Source organism: Lagopus muta, chromosome 7, assembly GCF_023343835.1.
Source record: "Lagopus muta isolate bLagMut1 chromosome 7, bLagMut1 primary, whole genome shotgun sequence".
NCBI lineage: Eukaryota > Metazoa > Chordata > Aves > Galliformes > Phasianidae > Lagopus > Lagopus muta.
The window spans coordinates 18,229,010-18,250,575 of record NC_064439.1 but is presented as its reverse complement, the minus strand read 5'-3'; the positions used below and the strand labels follow the sequence as shown (position 1 = coordinate 18,250,575).

The 21,566-nt window shown below is 37.4% G+C and overlaps 1 protein-coding gene across 3 annotated transcripts in view; it reads right to left on the bottom strand.

The window, feature by feature from the left end:
* NEBL (nebulette) overlaps nt 1–21,566 on the bottom strand; it is a 239,758-nt gene that overhangs the window by 112,036 nt on the left and 106,156 nt on the right. For 2 of the 3 annotated variants that reach the window (XM_048950462.1, XM_048950463.1), the window contains exon 4: nt 17,698–17,805. In XM_048950462.1, coding sequence (XP_048806419.1) covers nt 17,698–17,805 — 108 coding nt within the window. Of the gene's footprint in view, nt 1–8,060; nt 8,129–11,667; nt 11,764–12,542; nt 13,118–15,219; nt 16,766–17,697; nt 17,806–21,566 lie in introns of those variants that run through there. The other variant, XM_048950458.1, reaches the window with a different exon arrangement.

Here is a 21,566-nt window from a genome sequence, read left to right as displayed (position 1 = left end):
GGCAGGGCATTTGGGTCTGGTCACAGAGACCTACCAAGAGGTTTGGTCTCCTTCACCCTGACATATAAAGTCTTTGGAACAAGTATGCAGATTTACTGCTTCACTAGACCAATAAGAATGAAATTCTACCATTAAGTTGTATGGTATTTTTTAAATGAAAATAACAAACTTACATGAGATGAATTCCGTCCTAACACATCCCACACCATTGAGATGGGTGGAGAAAATCTCAGGAGAATGCCACCACTCATGGAGCTGTCAGAGGACAAGCCCAGGTAAAAGAAGAAGGTATTACAGCTCCAGGCACATCAGTACATCTTACTGGCAAAACTGTCCATCGGTATCCACAATTCAGGTCTCAGCAGGAAGTTACACCACTTCCTTCCAGGTCATTCCATATCCCATTCATAGTTTGGATAGAGTTAAAATCACAAAAAGCAGCTTCTCTGTGAGGACAAGCTGTGATTTCTTGTCTTCTACTAGGTATCAGCAGAATAGAAGACACATACAAACTCAATGTGTTTTCCAGGAGGTGGTGGAGTTGGACAAGACAAGGAGAGGGGTGACTTCAGTCTGGTAGAATAGTCAAATATCAGATCTCAACTGTAAAAGATATGGAAGACAATGAGATTTCAAGCTGTGGTCCTTCACTGGGGCTCTACAGAGTGCTAGCCTATAAGAACAAATACTGATCACAAGCAATTAAGACGCAGCTATTGAGTACTGGCTAACTGGGAGGAATCACCAGATCCAGAGCATCAGGATTTCTGTTCCTTCGCAAATGCTGAACCACAAAATGAAAGATAGAATACTCTATACAAAAATGAACAACATTGGCTATCTCCTAGCCAAGAGAGCAACCAAGAAGCACTGAAGGCTCCTGAAACCCAGTTTCTGACCATGGAGCCTCCGTAGTTTACAGGAACAACTTCCAACACATTAAGTTACAGCTAATATATCAGACCCAAGTATCTCTGACATATGTTCATTCTGCATGTGAATCCAGACCAATTTAACTGACTGTTTATCTAGTTGGACTGAAAAGGATGCTCAGCACATTATTTACCTCTAAAATTGAGAACTTCTGTGTGATTTCCATAAAAATGTGTATAGAATTAATTAATAACTTCATTGAATAATTCACTTAATGAATAATTAAAATAATAGCAAGACCTGTGTTCAAGTTTTTCAGGCAAAACAGGGACTCAGATCTGACTTCTGCTGTGGCTCCTACCAACTGGGTGTTAACTACTCTGATTTCTCACTTTCCCTTCCTCCTGTTTCCTGCTTCCTTCTCCATGAAAAATACACTTGCAAAGTAAAATTATTTCAGTGGGATATACATAGGCATAACAACATAGATCCAAAATGAGTACCTCAAACAATAGAATATCACATATTCTGAGCACAGAAAAAGGCTTATAATGAATAACTGAAAAGCTCCGTATATTGGCACTGCCATTGCAGCAAAAGCATTTGTGAAATGTCAGGACTTTTCAAAGCAAAATGTTTTCAGGAAGTTCTTACTACAACTGGTCAAATGTAAGAACTATATTCATGTTCATAGTTATATGGCCATTAGTATAATTATCAATAATGACAGAATTTTAATGAGTTCTATGACTTCAAAATTTTATACAGTTCCTTGTATTCACATCAAGAAAAAAATACAAGTACCTGCACTTTATAGGAAGTTGTATGAAACCAACAGAGAAGAAATTTGACAGAGCTTATATTTGTGCATGATCTTTTTTTCTCAATATTCATTTGTTATATTGAGTGAAGGACTGAAAATCTTTGCAAAAAAAAGCTTCCCACTGGTATTTTCTGTGTTCTCCTAAGACTTCCAACATCTTTCCCATTATTCAAGGAATCCATTATATAGTCATTCAAATTCTGTAATGCCTGAACTCTACGCTTGTAGCTTACACTGAAAAGGAAAAAAACAAGAATGTATTTAGCAGGTTTTAGGATCCTTGTCAGTTCACCTTGCAGAATGGGAAAAGAGACAATACGGTTGTACTGCTTTGAGTCTTTTTAGCACAAACATCTCAAAAATATACCTTTAATATCTTTAAACTCACTAGTGAAGCATCACAACTACAATCAAACTCAGAAAAAAAGAATAAATTACCAGAGATTCAATGAGTAGCTGAACTTCTTTGCTTCCGTTCTTGAGAAGCTGTTTTCCTATTTTAGTGCTTTTATATTCTGATATCAAGAAGCTGAACTCCATAGATTTTCACTTACAGCAGCAGCAACAGCAGGACTGTTAGAGCAAGCCCAGCTTCCAGAGAGTTGAACCAAAAAGAGAGAAATGAGATGGAGCGACCTGGATGGACGATCTTCCTTCCAAACAAAGAACATCGTTTGGAGGTTGTCTTAATCTAAAAATGTTACTTGTTTTTCAGCATTTTAATTCCAGCAAAATCCTCCCTGCTCACATCAGGAAAAGTGCTTTTGTCCAAATAATCATTTTTATTTGGGGAACTGATAGAACTACTCTGCACATAACATTTGTCTCTGTTCAGGAATAATTTTTTTTCTCTCTCTCTCGTTTTTGTTTTGTTTTTTTTTTGTGACACCATTGAGAAGAACTTTTTTTTACCACAATTTTTTTTTTTACCAGAAATTTTTTACCACCAATCTGAATCAAGTAATCTGTTGCTCAAACCCACATAAAAAGCCTAGGAAGGAGGTAGTAGCTGCCAAGACAGTTAGGACTTCATGGGATAAAAATGACTGAATGTGATATCTGGAATAATAGGACAGGATTTAATATTACTCAATACAAAAATATGTTCTTCGGAGCATTTAAATTGCAAGATACAAATTTAATAGTTGGAAAGTGGCATGTATGTGTATCTGGAGCAACCATACAATGACTATGTGACACCACCATGGCCACAAGGAAAAGCAAATATAACACTAAAATGAATCAGGACAAAGTATATTTAAAATCTCTCTTACAATACTATGAAAATCACTCTGGTTTTCTGTGCTCAAAAGAGTTCAGCTCCCATAAAAAAAGGCAGAAGTGGGACCTTGTGGAACAGCAAGACTTCTGCAAGGGCACATCAAGACTGCTTACTTGCTCAGCATCATATAGCAAAGTCTGAGAATTACACCTCTCACTAGGTATGTATAGGAGATAGATGTGGCATGCAAACAAAAGACAGCTTTAGCATATGAATAGACATATTCTTGCCATGAATTTATTGTGGAAATTGGACTGTGGCTTTTACCTTCCATTAAGCAAAGTGAGAAACCAATGTTAAAAAAAAAAGAAAAGAAAGGGTGGATTTGGAGTTTGGCAAATGTGTTAAGAAGTTTGCATGACATACTTGCCTGCAAGAGAGAGAACTAGAGCTGATGACTCAAGACACCCACTCTTGTACTGCCTCTCAAAATCTGCACATATAAACAATAACAACCAGCAGCCACACTAATCATCTGTTTTATCACTGTCATTAGAACTTGAAACAGTTTCCTAAAGGCCCTCAGTATCATTATCCACATTATGTACAAAGGGAACCAGAAGTGATGCAAATTACCACAGGTAACAAGGAATGTCATCAGCAAAGTTAGATAGAAATAAATAGCAGACTTCTCAAATCCAGATGTACTGCAGTCTTAGTACAAAGTAGTATTGGTTGACCCCTGCATTAAATCACGTCTAAGAGAAACTAACAAACAAGCAGCATAAGATATAACCTGATTAGATACTGAAGGCCAGAAATCTCATTGGCTTCAAGATCAGGCTGAAAGCATGAATAACAAGATTTCTGTAAGGTGGTGCTGATGACAGCTGAGGACCTGGCTCAGTGATTCTTTCAATGCAGTGCTCCTAATTGAAGTGTGTCAAAATGCCCGTTAAACAGGAAATCCTTACTGAAAACCCTCGCTTTTGTCAGGCCAGTCTTGGAGAACTGCTAAGAAACTGAGCTGAGGAAACAGACCAGTTCCTGTGCAGTACACTTTTTAGAACAGAAACTGAACACTGAACAGGATATGAAAATGAATGAATGCCAGTTTCACATTTTAACAGCCAGTTTTATTACTTTAACAGTGTGCTTCAGCTCTCAACCCTCTCACTTTTTTTGGAGCCAATGTCAGAAAAGGTCATATTACAAAATATAAACAAATTACTAATGTGGATCACATTTCCTCAGACTGCCCATGTTCTTCAAGATGTTCTAGACCATATCTTCTCCTACAGAAAGAAGCCTATCAACTAAATCCTAAGTTTCATTTACACCTGTGGGATATACTCTGCTCCCAAGTCTGATTCCTACATCTACTACATATTTATACAGAGCTCCCAAGGCAACAGTAACCAGTACATTTCCATTTCTGGCTACCTGCACCATATGTACATACACATACATACACAGTGGGTGCTTATCTTCTACGGATCCAAACTCAAAAAACACAGGAAAAGTCAGTTCTTACATGTAGTTAATGCAGTATGTCATCCCTAAAAGTTTTGGCCTAGAATATCAGAGATGTGTGAGCAAAAACCTATTCATTTCCAAAGTTATCTGAGTTACATACCATTAACATTTTGAGGCTCTATCAGCTGCAGCCTGGTGCTCTAGTTGTGCACCAAGCTTCCTTGTTAGGGGTCTCTGACCAGGCTAATTTTGCATGTGGCAATAACCACCTAATCAATTCATGTCTTTCTAAATCTTAATGGAGCACCTGCACATCCAGACATGAATCTTCTTCCTGACATTCTCCACAAACATAAATTACAAGTTTACTGCACAGTCCAGACAAGCCTCAGTGACCCCTTGAAAGGGCAAACAGAGGTCATGCAACAATCTGATTTTCAGGATCCAATTCTTCCACCCTTCCACTTTCTGAATTTTAAAGCCTGTAGTTATAGTCAGTATCACTTTAGAGTCCAAAAGGAATGCAGCACTGAAGTGACAACTAGTTCCTAGCTAGGATAACATAAGAAATGCTTCCATTAGCAGGTATTGCAGCATAATAGGGGCAGACGTAGAATAAAACAGTTGGTGCTGAGTGCATAAACTCCATATTCTATGGGAGATGGGAGTAGCTATGGAATACCTCAAGTCTGGTCTGAAGGACTATATATGCTCTAACAGCTAGAGCGTATCACTCAGTTTAGTTTCAGTTGTAATTGCTCCACTTTGTATGCTCTAATTAGGGGATACACTTGAAAATCACACTTCCAGACAAAGCTAAACTGCCATCTTACTCTTGAATATCTGATCAGTTAACTGAAGTGGCTGTGTGAGAACACTGGTGGTTATTCTTTGCTTTAAAAGGCTCTTAATACCTTTAAATACCTAGCAGCCTTCACCTCCACTCAGTCTTACTATGTCTTGGCTAGTTTCCAAATACCTTAATAACAACACTCAAAAAATAACACCAATAAGATCTACATAGGTAAGGACTATCTGTCATATCCCAGTTACATTTGCATCTCAGTCATCTCTTCAAAAAACTGTCGTTCAGGGCTCAAAAAGGCTTTCCAGTCCATAACAGAAAGTAATGGAAAGACCAGAAGAGAAATCAGATATCATAAGAGAAGTCATGTTTTTCTTTCAAACACAATGCCTGAAAATTACTCTCCACATTCCTCACTCTTACCTTTTAAGACAGAGTAAAGAATCAAATTCTCCTGTCCTGTTCCATGCTACCTGTTACTTTATATGCATATCCCACTTGGCTTTTTGTTCATACAGAAAGTTTAATTTTCTTTTGTGATTTCTCAGTATCTACCCCTTTTTGAGACACACCAATTGTTTAATCTTCAATCCCTCAACACTGAGCCTTTCATATCTTTTGCCATAATCTTCAGAGCCAATAATTCTGCTAAATTTTCTATCACCACCAAGCTTTTTTAAGCCTTTCCACCATAAACTTGTAATTTTCTGATGAAAAGGAACCCAACTGCTAATAATTTCTCGACTCAAGACAGCTTGCCAGCTATTATCTGAGCCAGAACCACATGCTGCACAGAAAGGAATGTTAAACAAAAGGCAATGCCAAACAAGTGACCTCATTCCATGCCTGCTGCTCTTGCCCTGCTCATATCTACAGCCTTCTCTGTACAGGTAAAGAAACCCTTTGGTCATTTCCCTTGTGCTCACAGCACTGAAGACAAGGGTAACCCACCCCACATCAGAGCAAGTCTTCCAGCTGAGCAGACAAGAAAACATGAGGTGAGCTGGATACACCTTCTCAAGTTCCCTGACTCCTTAATTTCCTATTAGCGGTGCCAGTAGGAACAGTGCTACCAAATGGCTCCAGCTCTGCTCAGTACACTGAGTAACAGCCCTGAAGACACTTATATCTTGCCCTGATGCACACGGTGGATCTTACCACAGCTTCCTCATATTCCAATCTTCCTTCTTCCTCAAAGATCAAATCTGTTGTGCCAAAGCTCACACCAACCCCACTATTCTTCTCAACCATATACCTACTCATTTTCTGGAAATTGGGAACTGTTACCCTATAATGCCAAATTCTATTTTTAAAAAAAAAAAGTTAACATCACCGAAGACATGAGTTTGAAGTGTACTTCACTTCTTAAGGCTGGAAAAGGGTTGGACTGGCCAAAATGATTAGGGTTTCTATTTATGCCATCATTCTCTAATGGAGAAAGGAAGGACAGATACAAAGCAGGGGCAGCAGGACTGAGGCTCAGTAAGGCTGAAGACAACCAGCCTTGAAGTTCAAGATAATCACCATTCAAATATCATTTTCTTCAGAATGGTCTTCCCCAACAGCCAGTATTTAGCCACACAAGCTTACTAACTTACTAAATGTGAAAAGACAGGAGGAAAAAAAATAACTCAAGGCTGATCTGAAAAAATACTTAAAAGATTTACATTAAAATACTGTGGTTGCTAACAGGAGGAGTAAATTGGCATAAGACAGAGAAAGAACTTAAAAAGGAGTAAACAAACATTTCTGAAACTAAACCATTGTTTGAACAGAACTGAAACAGAAAGCAATATTGTGATAGTCTAATCTGTTTTTTGGAAAAGTAAACTCAGTCTCTGTGATCTCTGTAGACATAAGCAGAAATGTCACATGCAAACTTTGTCTACTTCCTCTCTTGTGTCAGGATTGTTAAAAAGTTTAATCATTACACTTACTACAGTGCTGGCTTTGTCACAACTACTGCAACTACTGACAGCCTAAGGAAATCACAGACACATGTGTTAACATGTAAAAAAATAACTGAGTGCCACAAAGGACCAGATTCCCCTGCTGTCAAGGTCAATGAAGTCTGTGAGCATTATAGGGGTGAGACATTCAAATCTCCAGGGATCAAGATTAAAGATGGTATTAGCTTTAGAAGAAGTAGAGCATCTTGTTCTTCAGCAGGAGGTTTACTGCATAAGATGCTGCCTTAGCAACTGATGTGCAGTACAAAAACATCAGATAAGGCTGAATTAAAAGCTGCAATGAAATGGACAACATAGGGAAACGAGGAAATTAGGAATTGTCTTTTCCTTACAAGCACTTAACTACTCAAGGATCTCTGGAGTTACTAAGTCCTGATGTTCAGATTTTGGGCTAATTAATTTTTTGGCATTCTAAAAACTTAATTAGCTCCCAAGTTGAGTTACTGTGGAAGAACATTTTATTTCATTTTCTTTTTACTGTATGTAAAACAAGGGCTTCAAAAATACATTCTCATTAAAAATAATGAGTGATTTTGATATTGCTTAAATATATTCAAGTGACATTGGAAAAAACCTGGGGGAAGGAGAGATCATAATTGTTTAGTTGCATAGTACCATAAAAGAAAAAGCCAAAACCATACATTTAAACATCAGAAACCTTCCAAATAAACCAAGTCTTGAAGTCACCTGCATTTTAAGACAAAAACACTTCAGTCAGATAAGAGACTGATGCCTACAACAGCTGCTAAAGAACACTTTTTATATTTGTCTTCATTACAAACTGATTTTTTTGTTGTTGCATAAACTGCAGTACAAAGCAGTGCATGTGCTAGTCAATACTGGAGCAAAATGTGAAAAGAAATTAACTGTCAATTCCGTGCTTATACTTACATAGCTGTTTTAGACTCCAATTAGGATGTTCAGTAAGTGCATATTAACGTAAGGTTTTACATCTGCATCTGCTGACAAGAAACAGTAATTGCCATGGATTAAAATGAAATTCATTAAACACTGCACTATATATTTGAAGATTATTTAATTATTTCTTAAATTGCTGATGTTTTTCATAAGAAATTTGCCCTGCTACTTAATCTGAATATTATATCATAAAAAGAAGGTAAAACAAACTAGATACTTCTTTTTTACTATTATTTTAAACAGAAAAAGCCCAAGAGGTATTCTTCTAGATTGGAGACCACTCTAAATTAAAGTGCATCTTATGTATGGATGTGTATGCATCCCATCAACTCAAACACAGGTGTAACCAAATACAGATTTAACAATATCAAAGTAAAATTTACTAGTGCCAGTGACATAAATGAACACAATGACTTCAAAGAAGTTCTGAACTTGAATGACACAGTTCTAACCTAACACAAACATGTGTTTTAATTATTTCTCTGTAATACTTACCTTTGTTGCTGTTTTTCAAAAGGGAAAACATATCAGAACATCTCTATCAAGAAATTTAGATGACCAGTTGATTCAATTCCCCTTAAAGTCTACAGGTTTGCATCCAATTTACAACTAGCATTCATTTCTCATGCATGAGTTGATCCATTTAAACAGTAATTTATTAAATTCTAACCTTCTATTTATAAAATGCTAACCTTTAGGTACATCTCTAGATGGTTTGTTTTATTTCCACCACACAGCTCCATTTATACTGTCAGTACAGTTAGCAAGGTTACAGTCATTCTGTCAGTTTTATTTATTTCAATTAGAAATTGAAATAGAATCAGAAAGACTATTCTATTCTCTGTTGGAACATCACTGAAAACTTTTAGAAACTTTGGGATATATTTTAACGCTTCATAAAGCTCAACAGTTTTTGCAATCACTTAATTTCATATGAAAACAGTTATACAGAAGAAAATAAGGAATATTAACATTAATTTCTTATATTAAAAAGACTTCTGAAACCGCAGGGAAAAAAAATAATCATAAAGCATTACTATCCATTAAAAAAAACCTTATTTTTAAATAGAGTGAAAATGTTTTTTTTCTGATCGAGTCTAAGAACAAAGCCAGATGGAATAAGATTATTTTAAAAGCACCTATAAGAGTGTCACATCTGCTTCCTTCAACTACCACAGATCCACTTAAGCTAAAATATTTCCTCTCACATCTCTAAGGACAGTTTCAGCCTCACAGTTGAGAGGATTCTTTGAGCAGTTTTCACTGCTCACTGTTGAGCTGTTGAAAGAGCTCCTTCTCCAGCAGAAATTGTCCCAAGGTCACATGCCATTCAAGCCCAAATACTCAGCTCTGACAGCCAAGCAGTTCCATTTTAGATAATTTGATGATACAGAGGTGGGTTTTTTTCACATATTTGTAGCTTACCATAAGTTCACTATACATTTGGGTTTAATATTTCAATGGACTTACCCAAACACCCATCTGAATTTGCACACCTAATGCTTTTACAGGCAGTTTGGGATATAATAGCTGAAACTATCCACTGATGACCATTATAAATTCCTGCTTTTAACACTAACAGCTTTTCCAAGTACAGTTGCCTCTCTTGGGCACAATTCTGTTTTCCAGGTACTGATTGGTAAAAATCCTCCTGTTCTTTCCGTTGAAGAGTTATGCATCTTTCCATTTGTGTCATAAAATAAGTCATCTTTCAACATGTTACTGATACATTCTAAAGCTTTTCCTGCTCTGAACCAGGTAGCTGATCTTTAGCAGGTGAAGAGCATCACCTTGTTATGGATGGATACTGGCTTTACTACACCCATGGAATACGACTTAATGTGACTCCTGCAAATTTTCCTGTTTGCTACATTATTCAATTCTACCTGTACTGACAGATCCCTACACAATTACTGTAGTGAGTAGATGACCATCCAAAAAGTATTCTTCATCTTGGCATTTTAGAGTCAAAAAATTACTTTTTTTTTTTTTCCCATGTGTTTGGATTTATTGTCATACACATCACAGGGATTAAGAAAACTGGGAGACTGGGAGAAGGGTATGTGGACAGTGAAAGAAGTCAGTGTCACTCTGGTGCAACAGGACCACACTGCTCCAGATTCTCAATGATTCCCTCCTTTCCAGTAAATAGCTGTAAAATTCCTTAGCAAAGGCGTGCCTCTCTCTGCCTCTAATGGACAGCCAAAATAGAAGGCAAGGGTTTACTCTGGGACCACTCACTGGTTAAATGTGAATACTTTAATCTCTATGGTGTATTTCTTTATGTAAATAAAGCTGCATAAAGGAGCATTCCAACACCTTCCCATTTCTTAAAACATACTGAAAATAATTTGATTCCATACAGTAAAGAAGTGAGAAAGAAGCTTTAAGGAAAAGTCCAGAAGGAAGCTACTGGTTGTTCTCACAGGAACATTTTATGGTGTAAAGGATATTATCTGGCACAGTAAAAATATAATAAATGAAAAAGTATCACAAGGATGAATGCTTGTTGACTACTCTACATTCAGAACAAAGTAGGAAGAAGTGAAGAGAGCAAGAGGCCATTATATAATTTGATCTTTTACTGAAAATGTAGGAAAAGAATTACAAAAAGAATACAGGAATTACAAAAAGAATACAGGAGCTGATTTAATATTGTATTTTCCTAACTTTAATAATACTTTCATATAATAATAATGATTATTAATTAAAGATTTTTTCATAGAATCATAGAATTATTAAGTTGAATATACACTGAAGTTTGAAAAGCATCCTCAAAGCTCTCCAGCTGATCACTTAGCATGATTTCTGTCTAAACAGATATGAAAGGTGGGCCCAGGTGAACCTAATGAGGTTCAACATGGCAAAGTGCAAGGTTTTGCACTTGGGCCGGAGGAATCCCAGGCATCCATACAGACTGGAAGGAGGGGTCCTTGAGAGCAGCCCTGCAGAGAAGGACCTGTGGGTCCTGATGGACGAAAAACTTAACATGAGCCAGCAGTGTGCCCTTGCGGCTCGGAAAGCAAATGGTATCCTGAGCTCCATCAGAAGAGGGGTGGCCAGCAGGGACAGGGAGGTGATTGTCCCCCTCTACTCTGCTCTTGTGAGACCCCATCTGGAGCACTGCGTCCAGGTCTGGAGCCCCCAGTACAAGAAAGACAGAGAGCTGTTAGAGAAAGTCCAGAGAAGAGCCATAAAGGTGATCTGGGAGCTGGAGCAACTCTCTACAAAAACAGGCTGAGGGAGCTGGGCTTGTTCAGCCTGGAGAAAAGAAGGCTGCAGGATGACTTCATTGCAGCCTTTCAGTATGTAAAGGGAGCTTATAAACAGGATAGGAATCAACTCTTTGAAAGGGTAGATTTCAGCAGGACATGGGGAAATGGTTTCAAGTCGAGGAAGGGAAGATTTAGGTTGGATGTCAGGGGGAATTTCTTTACTATGAGAATGGTGAGGTGCTGGTGAGGCTGCCCAGAGATGCTATGGATGCCCCGTCCTTGAAGGTGTTCAAAGCCAGGTTGGGTGGGGCCCTGGGCAGCCTGGTCTAGTTTTAAATGGGGAGGTTGGTGGTTGGTGGCCCTACCTGTGGCAGGAAGATTGGAGATTCATAATCCTCAAGGTCCCTTCCAACCTGGCCCATTCTGTGATTCTGTAATGTGTTCAGTCACCATACAAATTTCTGAAAGTTACAGAGTATGTGAAGCTATATAAGAATCTGTTTGCAGCAAATATTCATTGTCATCTAAAATTAATGTGATTCATTTTCTAAGTCATTTCCAAAGCATTTATCAGGACTCTGCATTAATAAGAAGTCAAAATACTTCAACACAAAAGTAGCAGAAAGCCAAAAGACAAGCGGGCTTCTCAGAGTCTCTATTTGTATGCATATATATAAAGCAAGACTAGAAGAGGAACCCAGAACTGGGACAAGGTTGGAAATGACTCTGTACGTGTATGTTTTACTGCATAAGAGCACAGTAGAAGTTCCATCTTCTTACAGAGGTACACTTATATTAGGAATAGGAATTACATATTCAACCTCCTATCTTCCAATCAGAAAAAAAAGTGGTTGAATACAAGTGTTATTTGTTTAATTACATGAGTTACAGGCAGCATATTTGAAATGCAGTTGTGTGGAATTAAACCAAAAACACACTAAGTAATTAATAGCTCTTGAAGTTGCATTAAACTGTCAAGGGAAGAAGACAATCAGCACCATTGCGAGCTGAGTTTTGCATGTCTGCTTCATGCATGCAGCAGTTCATAAACTGCTACTCCTGTTGTGTAAAAAGATACAGTTGTCATATATGATCATATGCATATTTTATAAATGAAACAACAAAAATCATGCTTAGTAATATAGAGACAGTCAGATCAGTATGAATCACATCAGAAGCACTGAAAATCCCAGCACTAAAATAATATAAGCTCTTTTTGTGTGCAGTTTAACATGCTTACCCAGTCTCTTTGTTGATGTGCCATGGTTGGCTTTGTGAAATGTAGACATTCATGTTGCAATCAATTTTTCTTGTTTCCTTTCATGCTATTCTTCTCCTTCACTTGAGTTCAATGCAGGGGAAAAATCCTTAGAGACAAGTATCTGCAGGCATTACACCATGAATACTACAAATGAAACTCCAGGCCTTGTTCACAGCATCTTCTGCCAATTTTCTCTACAGTCTGTTTTGGCAGTTTGAGAGACAGCCTTACATTTGAGCAAGTAAACTGGTTGACCAACTGTGCCAATACATACCAAAAATGGAGCTATGTCTCAGTATCTGTTAGGACCAGTTTCTAATTACAGATGTGCAGAAGTGCACAAGTACAGTAGTAATACGACTTTAATTCCTCCTTTGGTTTTATACATGTATATATATATATATACACATATATTTATATACGCATATACATTTGCACCACATCTGAGGCCATGGCCAATTCTTTTTCTTCATGTCTTTTTTCCAAAAAAACAGATGTTTGGTCCTCCATCACCTCCCTTGAAGCTGTATAAATTCAACTGAAGGCAGTTAACGCTTAATATAAAAAAAAAAAAAAAAATTAAAGCATGCAACATTTCAAAATCAAAGACAGTGAATATGTAGCATTGCAATCTCTCATATTCAAATTCAAAAGCCTTTAAGAATGTTACAAGATTTTCATTTGCAAAATTCTACTGAATATCATCAAAACATATATACCTAAGAAAAATGGAATTTTACACTACAATTCAATTGTATTTTAATTTAATGTTTGAAATTATTTTCATACAAATAATCAAAGAGTTCTGTTAATTTACTCTTTGGAATTATGATGAAATAAAACTTGCTGGCTGTATTTGCAGCTTTAACAAAATCAATTGTACTTGGGTTCACTAACATCAGTGCAGAGCTCATCTCCCTCTACATAGAGAAATGATAAAATTATCTTCTCTTTGATAAGGACATTCCTTCTTCATATAAGGTCTTAACCAAAGTGGAATACCTTAGAAATACGCTTTGTAAACCAAATCTGATCTGTTTTCTTATATTCCTTTTTTACCCTAAGGCACAGTTTCCAGTTTTACATATAATTTATACCTGCTGGAAATTTACATATAAAGAAATTGCAAGACCACATTTTGCAAATTTTGCTATCTTCCTCATATGCAAAAAAGGGCACAGACATAAGCTGCTTGCTACTTGCTTCCACATGATTTAAGGTCATATTAGCATGAAGGGGGAAGTGAGAAATGTCTATATAGGGACTCAGTGTAATGAGGACAACCCCTATGAAGGCTTCCATGTACCCTTCCAGTAATACAATCTAACAAGACTGCTATTCAAGAACCGGCCTGTATCTTAGTGAAAGCTTCACATCACCTCAACTTCTACGGACCTTTGCTTTGCTGTACACTGTACAGAGATTTACCAGGAACAGATTTAAGATTTTATCACAAAGTATAAAACAGGCTTCAAACCATACAGCTGGACATAAAAGTATAATAAGTTGCAGCTCATTGCGGTGAACTGTTTTAAGTGTTTAATTTCCCCAAAGGAAAGATTATTAGATTGAGTGCCTACTTCTTCATTTAGCCATGTGTTATGAGAAATCAATAAATAGATTTTTGCCATCTTTAATTATTCTGTTATTTTACCACGTTAACCTGGAAGATCAGTTTACAGTTAGCCTATCGGCAAAATCACCTATCAAAATACATTTTGTTTTGTTTTGCTTTTTTAATCTTGAGAATACTTGCATTCATAATCAAATTCCTATCTCTCAAAGTTCTAAATAGACAAATAATACCACTAGGTTTTTAACAAAGTTAACACATTTCCCTACATGAACAGCGTAAGTTTTGTTTATATTAACACGCCAACATTTTGTTTGTATTCAGTGCCAAGAAACTTCATTTGCAGCAGAAATGATGAAAACCTTATATTTGAAATAATTGGGGACAAAGAAAACATACAGTAAACTATAAGCATTTTCACATACATTAATTAATATAATGTTTTCCTTTTTTAAAATGCCTGCTCAGCCATAGAAAGGAAGTCCTACAAACTCATCAGTAAAAAAAGCTGCTTAGTTTATGTAGCATTCTCTATATCAATCAAGACTAGCGTGCTTGTATGCCTGGCTTACACCTCTCAAGCTAGCTCACTACTAAGCTGCAACAGCTGTAGATTGCAGTAGCTGATCCTGAAAGACCTAGAGAGGCTTTGTGATTCTAACAAGCATGCTATACATCCACACAATTAGGCTTCTAATGCTAAAAAGAATAAGAAACATGAGAGTACATTTCTTTCTTTTCCAAGAAATCCCATTCTGTTTCTGATATATCCACCATGCTATGAAACAAATTCCATTAGTTTGGGCTAAGTCTTCAGAAGTCATATTGCTGGTGGCAAAATAGCAACTGAACTCCAACCTCCCTCCATCAGTCCACTCTCCTTCCACTCCCCCTGCTCTCTTCTCTATCATAGGCTTTATACTGATAGCATAAGATATTCTTTCAAAGATCAGAGCGCTACATTAGTTTTAATCTACCTTTCAAAACTTATTACCACAGCAAAAGACAATATTTTAAAAAGGTTTCCACTAGATAATACCTATCATTGTTATTTATTTTCATCAAAAATAGCTAAGCACTTACCCCTCAAGGCAGCAGCTACAATTTTGTTTCAAATAGGCTCTTTGAGAACTTTCTAATACTTCAAGATGAAATCAAAACAAAACTGAAAATTAAATATATATACATATTATGCATTCTTCCATTTTGCTACATATAAAACGAAAAATTATTTTAAAATTATTAAAGTGCTTACCTCTCAATGTCTTGTACCCTTATTTAGATCCTTAGTCCATGATGTATACTGTTTATCTGCTAAATATAAAGGCTACTCTGTGTGGAATGCATTTCTATACTACAGGAATTTGCTAATTAGATTCAAGTTGTGGTCAACGCAGAATTGTCTTTCTAGGACGTAAGGCTATAAATCAAATGAGATTAATTTAAAGAAATGTAAAGAAAATGCAATTTCCTTTATAATGCACATTTTTAAATTCCATTTTATCTAGATTTATTTCTAATAAAGTCCATGACTTAAAATCTGTGTCACCTACACACATCAAGAAAATAAAACAACTCTGTGTTAAGACTGGAAGGAATAAATTGGCATTGTTAAGGCTGGGGTAGTCAGGAATGATAAGAGAAGAGCTGAATATTGAAACAGGAAAAAAAAAAAAAAAAGTTTTCACCTTTAGAAAGATATTTCTGGGTCTGGAAAGGCAGATAAATATGTTTGATTCTAGTGCCAGACAGCATCATGCATTATGCAATAAGGTCTTCTGCTAAAAGAGTAAACCCCTTATCCCAATCCAAAATAGAGCTGGGGAGAAAACTGTTTCCCATCTCACAAAACATCCTGAATTTGGCTTTAATTTTCCAGATTTCAACAGTGGAAAACCCAATTTGCTTTGAACAAGAGAAAGAGTATGTAAGTGAGCTGTGTCATACCATCCTAAGTGCTGATGTTGAGGGTACTAGGCTTAGAAGATCTAAATTAAATTTCTTGGTTCACCAATATCCAAAAATGAATACCATAGGCCTGTTGTAGGGTACCCCGCTTGACCTTTCCTAACAGAGCAGTTCCACACAAGGGATTAAGCATTTGAGCACTGCTCGTTTCATCTCCTTGATGTGTTCCAGAACTACTGCACACGAAAGAATCACCCCTGCTCTAAGAAGCTATGTAGGTCATGTGAGGACCTAAGTTAAGTTCCTGGTCTGAATAAAAATGTAGCTGATTAAAAGCAGGGACTCACTGAAGTTTCCCAGATCCCAAACTGAAGTCTTAATGGCCATGCTTTTTGGCACTCTGAAGGATGCATCCTTCTGTCTCACAGATCAGAAATTTCAGTTGGCCCCAACATTAACATAAGATATGAGCTTATCTACCCACAGGATCATCTGCACAGCTCTTAAATTAACTGCCCTCCCAGATGGCCAAGGCTCCAGGAAATGAAACCTCAATTTTTCACCTCAAAGACCAGCTCTGGACATCAAAATCTTAAGTGGTGAAGATTTCAACAGGAATGGAATATCTCCATTGCTGTGACAAATTCCTATTATTTAGTGAGTTTTTTCCAATAATTTCCCAACTTGAAAAAATATTTTTCTTTCAAGTAAAAAAAAAAAAAAAAACACAATTTTCATTTTCTTCTCATAACCATAATTGCAATCTGATACCATGCTAGCATTTTATCACTAAAAATGATTTTGAAAAAAAAATTGTAAAAAAAAAAAAAAAAAAAAAAAAAAAAACACAGCGAAAAGTTATAGTAGAAGCAGAACAACCTGGAGAGAAATTAGGAAAAACCAGTAGTATATATTCTGTGTGTTCCTAGCACACACTGGTTGTTACCTGCTTTACATGTATCATAAATTGCACTATGTGTCACCCAATCCTCCATCATGTAGAGAGTTATGTGTATTACAAATGAATACAACATGAGAAACTTTTTCAGTGAAAACGTAACTCCGGAAAAGTCCTATTTTTAAATATTCCACTCTTGAAAGCACTTTGCATTCACTTTCTAAGCTACTGAAACATGTGGTGAAGGTTTTCTATTTGCCATTGCCTTCTCAACGTGTGAACACTGTCTTGCATGTATTTTCTTTTAAAACTCAGTATTAAAGTTTTATTTGATTTTTGAAAGCTTCATCTTGCAGGTTAAGATTCGACAGCCCCTGCTAAAAAAAAAAAAATCACTTGGCAGTTTATGTTATTTGTATAACATAATGTATTTGTATATCTAAATCAAAGATACAAAAGTATTCTTATTTCCCAGCAGATTATTGAAAAAAAAAGAAAAAAAAAGTGTAAAAGCATTTTGGTATAGAAAGTACTATGAGCACACTTGAAATCTGGAGAGGTGAACACACATTGCCAATGTGCTGTACAAGTCCACGGCATAAAGTTGCACACACTTCAAAATCTAGCATACACAAATCACTCATCAAAATCAGATTCTTCACTCTCACAGACTGCATCAGAAACATCAACAAACACTCCTTTTCTCAGACACACTATTTCTCCACCTCCAACCACTTGAGGTGGCAGTCACATACATTACTGATTTGTTCCTGAGTCCTTTTCAGTCTTTGTAACTCGGGCGTATCGGTCACAATACTGAACCCTCTTCCTTTGCTTTCTTCAAAGTCTCTTTTGTATTTTACCTACAGAATAGAAAATACAGAAGAACATGGTTGTTTTTATTTTTCACAGAGTGCGCCCCTAGCAAGTGTATTTTTTTCTTACTGTAAATAAAGCACTTGTGAAAGTGCTTTCAGCCCTTAAAGGGAAAGCCTTCCCTCATCCAAGACCAGAGACAGCACAGCAACTGGGCAAAATTTCCCACTGCTGAGGCAATTGCCCCCTAAGATTCCAAGAAGGCTCACCTCCACACATACTGCAACTACAGAGATATCTCTCATTCTCAAAGCAGTAACTACAGAACATTGGATACCAATATAGTACCAAGCAAGCACTACTTTCATATACAAAAAAATAGCTATCACTAAACTTGTAGTCTTTTGCTGTACAGTTTCACATTTGAGACTCTCTTCGTAACGAGTTTACCATCCTCTTCCCCAGTTGTAACATAAATCACATGTTAAAAAAAAAAATAAATTGCTGCATGAAAAGAGTATTTAGGAGATTGCAAAGTCAAGCATTCGTAAGTTAGGAAACAGTTGCCTGGATAAGCTCAATTTGTGCCTCTTGTACAAATACATTAGGATATTGTCTTTAATCAGGTAATCATATATTCTCCTTTGACAGGTCCCCTTCTCTATTCTCTCTATAGCAGAGATCATTCTATACACAGTCGTATCCTTTTTTGTACCAGACCAATCAAATCCTACTATCAGGGTAGGGATATTACTTTCTTCAGGAGTTTTTCTACATCTTTCATCAGTCATTAACCTTCTAATCGCATCTTGGAAAGGAGGAATGACATTATCTGCACTTCATCGAGAGCAACAATAGTCTCAGGGTATCCAATTTCAGAATCCTAAAACTTGAAAAAGTTCAAGTTAGAGACCTAAGTTACGTGTATGAAGAAACAAGATAAAATATGGAAAATCTTGAACAGCTGTTGAGTCACAAGGAAAAAAAACTGTAGCAAAAAATTGAAACACCTTTCTCTCCGTGGCTGAATTCAACTACTTTATCCATAACTATTTCCTTTGCTTCCTATGCCCTGTGCTTTATTTGCTACAGACAAATTTTGCAACACTTGGCAGAGCAGTTCCATGAATAGCAGTGTTCTCTATGTAACTGATAACCCACAATAGCTGTTGCTTATGCACCAAACCCTTTATCCAGGGTTGGCTTCATCTTATTTGACCAGCTAACATTTAAGGTTATGATGGTGATATACAGGGAAAAAATATTCTTAGATCACAAAAGTGAAGTTTCACAAGGTTATATAATACCTGTCCTGTCCATCCTAATTTTAGAAGTGCATTTTTGCAACCTTTGTATTTTCTCTAAATGCAGTTTTAATGCATATAAATTAGGAAAAATTCTAGCATGGCATTCTTGAGAGTCAGGTTTTTACAAAGGCCTATCACACACAAATCCATACAGCACTGCAGTAAATGATCACTGAAACACTGAAAAGGAACATTTTTCCTGTGTTCTACCTCCTTTTGGCTGCATGAAAAGGAATTGTTGTGGACCATATATAAAATATATGGCACAGATGATGTACCTAAGTAACAAAATGTTTTTTATATATATTTCCATTAAAACATTTTTTTAAAAAGCAATAAGAACATAAAACATGACTGACATTTTGAGTTGAATATCTGCATGCATCCATTTGAAAATTCACAGGTAATGTAGTTACATGCTGACTGAAAACGCATTTGCAAATATACAAAAAGATTGATTTTTTCAGCAATCTTCAAACCTGTTCTCAAATTCCTTAATCAAAACACCAAGCACAGCTGCACATGTTTCACTGTTCATAGGACTGTGTCTAGCCAGTGTACCAACATGCACAAAATCATTTGCCATAATGGGAGCCATCACGCCCTGCACCCTGCCTGTGTCCCGGTTGCAGCCTGGCAGTGCCGATGGCACACAGTGTTGGCTGTTGGCCATGGGGGTGCTCCCAGGGCGGGGCCAGGGACAAAAATGCAGTTTAATTGCTCTAAGCCAATTTTAAGTAGAAAGGAATATCCTGTATAGGAGCTGTAAATATTGCTATAATTAGTGATGTAAATAATTGGAACTGTTGAAATTCAGTTTTGAAATGGACGTCTGTAATCTCTGAAGACAGTATCATAAATCCAGCCATTTCCCACAAAGATGCATTTTAGCAACTCATCACCAAACTCCCAGCCTGTGATTTTATAATGCCTCCCTCATGACTCCAAATCTCAGTGCCGTCTCACAAATGCAGAGTACCTTCAGCAGTGAGTGCCCTGAAAAATTGATCCTTTGAGAAACTATGTGTGGCATAAACATTAGAAATAAAACAGTAATAAATCACCATGAATGAAAAGGTTTAAAGTGAAAATACTTCATGAGAAATAACTCTGCACAGACCCACATTGAAAGGGCTAAGCGATCCAGCAGACCTTTAACAAATCTAACTTAAATCCATGACATCAGCAAGATATCTTTGAAAAGCCCAAAGATGGGACTGTATATAAGTCCATTTATGAAGCAGCCAAGGACACAGGGTTAGCCTTCTTGCTTTGCACATAAAATCTCATGTTGGTGAAAGTGCTGCTCCCTATTCTGCAGATATACTCAGTTTTTGACAGCAAAGCCACCTATTAAAAAAAAAAAAGATTATTTTTCCCCGGGAAATGTACATATAAATGTACACACGTAAATATAAATGAAGCCTCAAAGATTGTCCTAGTCTTGAAAGAAGGAAGAGCAAGACTGATTCAGGTTAGGGTGGCTGAGACCCTTTTTTGGGGGACGGCTCCTCCATGCCATTTTGCTTGTGAAAGAGATAGGCTGCCCATTGGGCACAAGGACTGCCTTCCACCTCCCCTTGTGCACCTTGTTTTCCAGCTCCCTCCTCATCCTATGCCAAGCACCAATCCCACCATCACAGTCATCATCAGAGGCTTCTTAATGTAACGGTAGTCACCACTGCCCCACTCTTTGCTGGGGGCCTTATAAAAGCCCCTGTATCTGGCCCAGCACTCCCAGAACTACCAGATCTCTCATGATATCCAACCAGGCTTGGAATCAAGAGAACCTGGAGTGACAGTTGCCCATTTTTATGGGGAAAGGAAGAGACTAGGTTTGCAGAACTAGAGAGGCAGAGGAGAAGAACAAGTGAAGGATGAAGTGTACCCATGGCCTTCAAGCAATGGCTGGCACTGTGACTGCTGCTGCGGAGCCCATGGAGGTGGATCCACCTGCAACGCAGCTGGCCTGTGTGGAAAACTATTATGCCAGGGCTCCCATCAATGCAGTCACAATGGTGCTGTCGAGGTCCAGATGCCCATCTCCCTGTGCAGCCTTCAGGCTAGAATTAACTGGGAGCCCATCCATTAACTTCTAGCAGGCTTACCTGCAGGACAGTTTCCAGTCCCGTCCCCAGTTCTCACCACTTTGGAAGAGGTAGCATCACTTCTGCACAGATTCCCAAGGAAGTGGGCAAATGCGGACTTACTTTTCTTTTGAGTGCTGCACCATGGCAAGAGGAGGCTCCCCTCAGAGACCTACTACGGACCTTGAGTTCTGGAGGTAGAGGAGTTGTCTCAGCCTGAGGATGAGAAGGGTACCCAGCTGGTGCTTAATGACAAAGTCAGATTCTCTACAGTGTGCACAAAGAACAGCAGCAGATCAATGAAAAACTTAGAAGGAGCTGTTCCTTTCGAGAAGACACAAAAACAGTGGACAGAGCTCATGAAACCAGAAACATACAGATAACGAACACGAAACCAATAGAAAGCAGCGTGAG